General features: G+C 43.1%; 1 protein-coding gene across 1 annotated transcript; it reads left to right on the top strand.

Annotated features, from left to right (window-relative positions):
- Window positions 1-487: 487 nt before the first annotated feature.
- ctrb.3 (chymotrypsinogen B, tandem duplicate 3) lies at window positions 488-4,431 on the top strand. Its single transcript, XM_037694941.1, is given in 8 exon segments — window positions 488-539; window positions 1,341-1,358; window positions 1,361-1,443; window positions 1,515-1,594; window positions 3,384-3,465; window positions 3,683-3,863; window positions 3,967-4,100; window positions 4,176-4,431. Coding segments are annotated over 8 exon segments (792 nt in total). The 3' UTR covers window positions 4,338-4,431.
- The last annotated feature ends 3,853 nt before the right edge of the window (window positions 4,432-8,284 follow it).

Below are 8,284 nucleotides of genomic sequence, written 5' to 3'. Positions count from 1 at the left end.
GGTTGATCTATAAATGTGAGCAAATATGGTTTAGTTGCATAAAAGTGTCTTTTTCTTTGTATCTTGATGTTTGAGTTTCTGCTGGAAGACTTTTTTTTTTATGTCCAAACATCTAATGTAAGATTTAAAGCCTGACTACACAGAACATGAATATGATTAAAGTGGAACCTGAAGTACATCAGATGATGTCACTTACTTCTCATTTATTGTAATTATTCTGAAAAGTGGTTCAGTTTCTCTGTGCAGCCAGTTTGTTGAAGGACACTTTGAGACATCAGTTGGAGGAAAAATAAGGTTAAGATAAAACTTTAGACATGAGCCAGTCAGAGAGCAGCATGTTGGGGGCGTGCAGCCCGTGAGAACGCCACCTCAGCCTCAGCTCTGATAAGCAGCTGACACCTGAACCTTCGGCTGCTTTGATTGGCTTCAGCCCCGCAGCCTTCCTCATAAAACCACCGTTCTCCTCAGCATCATCATCTTCGTCGTCATGGCTTTCCTCTGGATCCTCTCCTGCCTCGCCTTCGTTGGCGCTGCTTACGGTGAGACTCAAGAGCATGTCTTGCTTCAGTTTAAATTTAATCTCAGTTCAGTCGTTTTTACGGCTTAACTTAAACTTTACCCACTTTCACAGCAATGAAACAATGAAGCATGTCTCACTGAGAAGGGTGAGCATTCTGCAGATGGTCAGCAGGGGGCAGCAGAGTGCACAAACATGCCCTTCCCCCTTTCTCTTAAAACCAGCTTGAAATACATCATTTTGAATGTTTTCATCATTTTGACTCTATTCTAAATAGTCCCCATGTTTTTATTTTATTTTTCATTAATGTTTTGACTTTAGTCTGAATAATTTGACTTATTTTTCCTAACCTTACCTTCATTCTCAATATTTTGACTTTTTTTTCTAAAATTGTTTAAGTATTATCTGCTCCCAGTGTTTTATTTTTATTCACAACATTTTGACTTTAATCTCAAACGTGCACTTCATTTTATATTTCTTCAGCGTGGCACTAAATACAGAAAACTGTGGAGCAAATTCAGGAGAAGTTTCTGACTGAACTTTGCAAATTGATCTTCACTGTCTTGCCCTTCATCTAAATAGTCTTTATTATTGCTTTTTTTTCCCAATATTTTCACTTTATTGTTAATATTTTGATTATTTTTCTCAATGTTTATACTTTAATGTCAATATTTTACTTTAACATAATATGACGAGATGGATATTTCAGCTGCCGTCCTGTTTCAGTCAGAGTTGCAGGTTCAAAACCTGCTTTACAGATGACAGTTGAAATGTCTCTGATGTCAGATGCGTTCAATAAAAGTGTCCTTTACCATCTGCTCAGGCTGTGGTGTCCCCACCATCCCCCCCAGGTGACCGGCCACGCCCGCATAGTGAACGGTGAGGAGGCGGTGCCTCACTCCTGGCCCTGGCAGGTGTCTCTGCAGGTGAGCTGACTCAGCTGAGCAACAGGAGCCACTTCTTGTTCCTGTCTCTCAGTGTCTGGTGTTTCCTGCAGCAATCCAACGGCTTCCACTTCTGTGGGGGCTCTCTGATCAACGACAACTGGGTGGTGACGGCCGCTCACTGCAACGTCAGGTTGGTCAACACAACTCAGCCTGAACACACACCTGTGCAAGACTCTGAGTTCACACCGACCACAACGCTGCACTCACATACCTTGTTGTTCCTATGTCTGTCTGTTAGCAGTCTAAGCCTATAGCAGCATAACTAAAGGACAGCTCAGGAAACCCAAGTAACTAAAGGATTTATCAAAAAGGAAAGTCTTAAGCCTAATCTTAAAAATGGACAATGTGTCAGCCTCACAGACAGAAACTGGAAGTTGGTTACACAAGAGAGGAGCCTGATAACTGAAAGATCTGCCTCCCATTCTGTTTTTGTAAATTCTAGGAACCACAAGTAAACCTGCAGTCTGAGAGTGAAGTGCTCTGTTAGGAAAATATGGAACAAGAAGATCTGTAATATAAGATGGAGCCAGGTTGTTGAGGGCTTTGTAGGTTAGAAGTAAGATTTTGAAATCTATTCTGGATTTGACAGGGAGCCAATGGAGAGAAGCTAAAACTGGAGAGATCTGAAAATATTAATGAAATATTAATCAAGATAATCAAATAGTAAATTTACAGGAGTAATAATAATAGGATTATTGAGCATGCATCAGGACAAATAGTAAATTGTGTATAATTCAGTCAGTTTGACTAAAAGCTGTGAGTTTATCCCAACGCAGCCCCCGAGTGCTGATACGCCTCGAAACATCTCACATTACGGCATGAAACCCCACAGAGCTTCGTGTTAAAGGATCAACCAAACAGCTAAAACTCGGCACCTTCTTGGCATCAGAAGATCTTCATTTAAAACTGGCTTGAAAGTCGGCGTCGACTGATCCAAACCTGCACTGTGTTGCATGGTTTTTGTCTTAGTTTCAACATCACTGTAATGAAAAAGTAATTTATACAACAGCAGCTAAAGTTTTCAAACATGCACAGCAGCTAAAGTTGTTGTTGAGGACTATGTTGGTGTAGGTTCTCAGCCATGGAGGACTTGGCAGAGCCGTTCCCTTTTTGAAGGCAACTTCTCATCCAAGAACCTTTCTCAGTTTGAAGTAAAATTAAAAAAGTAAAGCTCCAAGCTGTTAAACTGTGGCAAGACGTTCTTTTTATGCAAGTTAAACTCGCATGCAAATCTCTCCCTCTCCTCCCTCTTAAGGGTCTCGGCTTTCAACTTCCCCATTCTTACAGTGCAGTTTGAATCAGAGCTCCAGACATATTTACCCCAATTTACACCTTCACACACGTGACATGAATCAGATCCATGGTGACTCTAATGACCCTCAGGAGGGAGAGTGATTGTGAAAAAACTTTGAAAACTGTAAAAAGAAAATAACAAACAAACAAACTAACAAAAATAATATATAAGTTCAGTTAACTTACATAAAACAAGAACTATTTTCTGTGGCGGATGAATCCAATTTAACCAGAGGCAGCAGGATACTGTGAGCTGGACTCAGTTATAAATGAGAGCTGCCTGGTATCAGCACACTGGATCAGTTGGTATAGCTGTTTCCTCACAGTGAGAAGGTCGCCGGTTCAAATCCCGGCCCGGAAACCGGAGTAGCCAGAAAAAAATCCTTGCAGCACCGAGAGAACATGCAAACTCCACCAGAAAGGCCCCCAGGCCGGGATTTGAACCAGGGCAACCTGTTGAGAGGCAGCAGCTCTACCAACTGCGCCACCGTGCTGCCCTACCCTGACACTATAAATATTTGTGATCGTGTGCAGCCTGATTTACACTGAGAACCAACAGAAGAGACAGTTTCAGTCTTGGGGGGTTCAGGGGAACATGGACTGACCCGTCTTGTGTTTCCTGTCAGGACCACTCACAAAGTGATCGCTGGAGAGCACAACAAAGGCTTTGGATCCAGTGAGGCTGTCCAGGAGCTGAAACCTACCAAGGTAAAAACGCTGCACCTTGTACTCGAACATTTGAAGCAAAGCTAATGTGTGATCTGTTAGTACTCAGTATGTGCTGACTGAGTTACCACCATGTTTGTTGCACGTGAACGTCCAGTGGTTACTCTCTTTCATTAAATCTGCTCAGTGGTTTAGGACATATTTTGCTAACAGACATGCATAAGACACATGATCACCCACCTCTCTGTGACTCCTTCAGGTGTTCACCCACCCTGGCTGGAACCCCTACACCATCAACAACGACATTGCTCTCATTAAGCTGGCCAGCCCAGCCAGCCTGGGTGAAACCGTATCCCCCGTCTGCCTCGCAGAGTCCTCCGACCTCTTTGAACCCGGCAGGACCTGTGTGACCTCAGGCTGGGGTCTGACCCACCACACTGGTGCGTTTCATTTCACCGAACCCTGCAGTAAATGCTGTAGAGCACTCAGGGTCACCTGAGCAGGTGATCCAGCTTTTCTGAACGTTAACCTGTTCTCCTGCAGCTCCCAACACTCCCAACAACCTGCAGCAGGCTGCCCTGCCCCTGCTGTCCAACGAGCAGTGCAAGAAGCACTGGGGCAGCAACATTTCTGACGTCATGATCTGTGCCGGCGGAGCTGGAGCCACTTCCTGCATGGTTAGGCCCCGCCCACATACCTGCCTGCCTGATGGGTTCACTTCCTGCTCATCTCATGTGTTTATCGTGTTTCAGGGCGACTCTGGTGGTCCATTGGTCTGTGAGGAGGACAATGTCTGGACCCTGGTTGGTATTGTGTCCTGGGGGAGCAGCAGCTGCTCCACCACCACCCCGGCTGTCTATGCTCGTGTCACTGAGCTGAGAGGTTGGGTCGACCAGATCCTCGCTGCCAACTAAACACTCAGCAGAGGGGACTAAACAGACAAATATCCATTTTATATTTTATACTTGTGTTTCCAGTCCAGGTCTCGAGGGAGATGATGCCTCTCTCCTGTAGTCAGTGTGTGAGAGACAGAGTACCCCCCCCCCCCAGCAGAGACCATAAATACAATAAAAACCATCAAAACAAACAAGTTAGTTTCTATAAGCTTCAGTGTGTTTCATCGTCTCATCTTGTAGCTGCTCAAAGACAAGAGTCCAGGTGACACTGGGATGGTTGGCATGAACTCACAGCCACATGTCATAATATGTTGCTGCCACTAGAGGGCAGCCTCAAGAAAAGCACACACAAGTTTTAGTCTGTTGTACTGTATAGATGCAATGATATGTACACAATTTAAAGTTTTTCTGCTGTTTTGTATGAAAGGAAAAAAAGAAATAAAAGTTAGATTTTTTGAAACACACACACACACACACACACACACACATATATATATATATATATATATATATATATATATATATATGTATATATATATATATGTATATAACAAATTACAAATATGTTGTTTTTTGTGTCAGTTGTTTTGTTAAATAATGTATGCATATTTGATAATTGTTTTATTGTTATTTATTTAGAAATATTTAGGTATTTTTTGTTATTATTTATACCTTGTATCATCCTTAAACTTTACGAGCAATCAAGTTCTTTAGATGAAAATAGGCTACCTTATTTACCTACTTAAAATTACTATTTTTTAAGTATTTTTTTCCACAATACACGAGTCAATCTTTTAGATAGCCTGAAAAAAAAAAAAAAAATTGTTATTGTTATTTAACTCTTTAAGGGCCTTTGGTTGACAAAAATGTACCTCCACATTACAGTATTTTTTAAAGTGACACATTTATTTTACGACCAAAAAAAAAAAAATAATAAAATCCAGTCCAGAGTTTTGTAAAGACTCTGGATCCAGCAGCCAAAAATGGGGTCTTGTTTTCAGTCAAACTTCCACAGGTTGCTCTGTGGCTGGACATGGAAGTTTATTTATTTTTATGTCATTTAAAAGAAATCATTATTGTGATTTAACCCCTGTGACTCAAAACAGAAGAAGCGGGAAAAGATAATGGATGGATTATTATTATTTTACTCTACCCATAGACAACGGCAGTTTCAGGTTTTTTTTTGTCGTTTCTACTGATCCGACTATACGAGCAAGCTGCAGGAGCACTGTGCACCCACTAATGTCATCCTGCTTTGAGTGAAACCAACATGGAGCATCCGATGTTGCAGCCTGCATACATGTGGAGCAGCTTGTTCAGACTAAATGTTCACTTGAGCACAGTACAAGTCTGGTTCTGTTTTGTCCTTAGGGTGGACCAGCCTCTGTCTGAGAGTCCTGCTGGGTTTGAAATGTACTGGGATCTTGTGTTTGTTGAAAATCCTTCTGAATCTCTCTGATACTGGAGTATCTGAAGCTGGAGTATCAGAGAAATTCAGAAGGATTTTCAACAAACACCACATCCCAGTACATTTCAAACCCAGCAGGACTCTCAGACAGAGGCTTGTCCACCCTAAGGACAAAACACCCATACACAAACAGAGTGGTGTAGTGTATGCGGTCCAGTGCAGCGAGGACTGTCCAGACCTCTACATTGGAGAAACTAAACAGCCTCTTCACAGACGCATGGCTCAACACAGGAGAGCCACCTCCTCTGGACAAAATTCAGCTGTTCACCTCCACCTCACAGATAAGGGACACTCTTTTGAGAACCAAAATGTGCACATTTTGGACCGAGAAGACAAATGGTTTGGGGGGTGAAGGAAGCAATTTATGTAAAAAGAGAAAAAAACATCTCTTAACAGAGGAGGAGGCCTCAGATTTCCACTTTCAAAAACCTATAATGCAACTTTAAGACTGATTCCCAGCCGGTTTTCACACCTGATGGGAACAGAAGGGCCTCGTCTGTGAATTAGAGGAACTAAGACTTTAAGAAGCCTCTACTGTTAAGGTGTTGAGATGTGAATTGTCAAATCTACATATGTGTGTGTGTCTTATCTCACTCAGCCTCATAACCTGAATCTCTCACTCACTGCTCTTTGACTTGAGAAAGCTCCTGGGATGAGGAGCGAAACGTCTTCTGTTACAAATAAAGTCCATTTGTTTTTGTATTGAACGCTTTTGAATTGACAGAGATGGTTCAGTCCCCAACATCTTGACCTCTCACGTCTTAAGTTTCGAGTGGTTACGTTCCCTGGTTGGTAGGGGTGGACCTGAGTCACAGGGTAATCCCCCAGAACCTGTTGAGAGGCATTCCCCTGAGCAGAGTGATGTCATTCATCTCTATGTTCACAGACGCGTCCCTCTCAGGATGGGGTGGACGTGTCTGTCCCAGACTGTGTGTGTGTGGGGGGGGGAATGGCCACCCCACATGCCTCTCCACATAAACGTGCTAGAAATGATTAAAATGGGGAAAGTGTCAAAAAACACTTTGCCCCGCTGCTGTGGGGTCATCATGTGATGGTCCACATGGATAACAGAACTGCTGCAGCTTACATAAATCGCCAAGGAGGCTTTCACTCAGCTCAGCTGCTGGACGCGGCCAGAGAACTGCTCTGCTGGACACACACGTCTTCGCTCCATCAGAACTGTTTACATCCCAGGAGTACTAAACAGAGGAGCAGATTTTATTTCCAGGGGTGGCCCCCGAGACAAATATTGGAGCCTCAACCAGAACTGATTCTCCAGATTTGGAGCAGATTCAGGAAAGCAGACATGGATCAGGTTTCCATCCAGCTATCCATTATCTTTGCTTGCCTCTTCCCTTTATTGGGTCGTGGGGGTCGCTGGTGCCCATGTCCAGCTCTTTCTTACCACCCAGAGCCTTTAACAGCTCCTCTCTGAACTCCTCACAACATTCTTCCTTCTTCAGCTTCTACAATTTGGTCTTCTTCTCTGATTTTACTCTTTTTCTCTTCTTCACAACAACAGTCATTCTACACACAACCATCCGATGCTGTCTGGCCACGCTCTCCCCTGCCACAACCTTACAGTCTCCAATCTCCCTCTGGTTTCCTCTTCTACACAGAATGTAGTCGACCTGCGTACTCCTTCCTCCACTCATATAGGTCACTCTATGTTCCTCCAAACTCCTCTATAGACAAAATTGTTCTGGAGTAAATTTGTCCATCTGTCCACCACCTGAAGAGTGGACCAAACTGGGCCCAACAGGACCATGATCCCAAATACAGGGGATGTTTGGAACAGCTGATGAGTGTCTTCCTTGGTAACAATCAGCAGGATGGTTTGTGTGATGACCATCATATTTCTGATGTTTCAGCCTCTTCAGTTGAAAACATAAAAACCTCGCTGGAAAACTTAAAGCGTCATCCATTAGGATGTCCGGTTGGTTTCCAGCTCCTCGTTAACACCCTCATTAGTCCTTCATTGTCATTTCTGTTTTCTTGAAATGTCATTTGCTCTGCTGTTGTTTCCTTACTTCCAGGAAATTTGTAGGAATCGAAGTGACAGCAATTGGTGGCTCATAACGACCCATGTTCTGCTCAAACCTCTGCTCTTTAAATGTGATGGAGGAGGCAAGAACTGCTCTCTTCAAACTGATGGTTTCTTTCCTAACAGTTCAAATTGTTACAGCCTTGGGATGATGAGACCCCAGCACTGACCACTGAGCCACTGCAGCCAGCAGTAAAGAGAGTAAATATTGCACAAGGGAACTTAGTCAGAGAAACCAAACCATTATGAGAGAAACTCATTCATGGATTAGACAAAATGATGAGAGAAAGGAAACAAATGTATTGAATTAACACAGAACTAAAGCTGTTCGTCCATCATCATTCAGTATAGCCATCGTTTGTCATCCATCCATCCATCCATCCATCCATCCATCATCATCTATTCATCATCATCTATTCATCATCCACCCATCAGCCATCCATTATCCATCAT

Source organism: Nematolebias whitei, chromosome 2 (genome assembly GCF_014905685.2).
Source record: "Nematolebias whitei isolate Nwh7 chromosome 2, NemWhi1, whole genome shotgun sequence".
Lineage (NCBI taxonomy): Eukaryota > Metazoa > Chordata > Actinopteri > Cyprinodontiformes > Rivulidae > Nematolebias > Nematolebias whitei.
The sequence above is the reverse complement of the archived record's forward strand: the minus strand, read 5'-3'. Positions and strand labels throughout refer to the sequence as shown.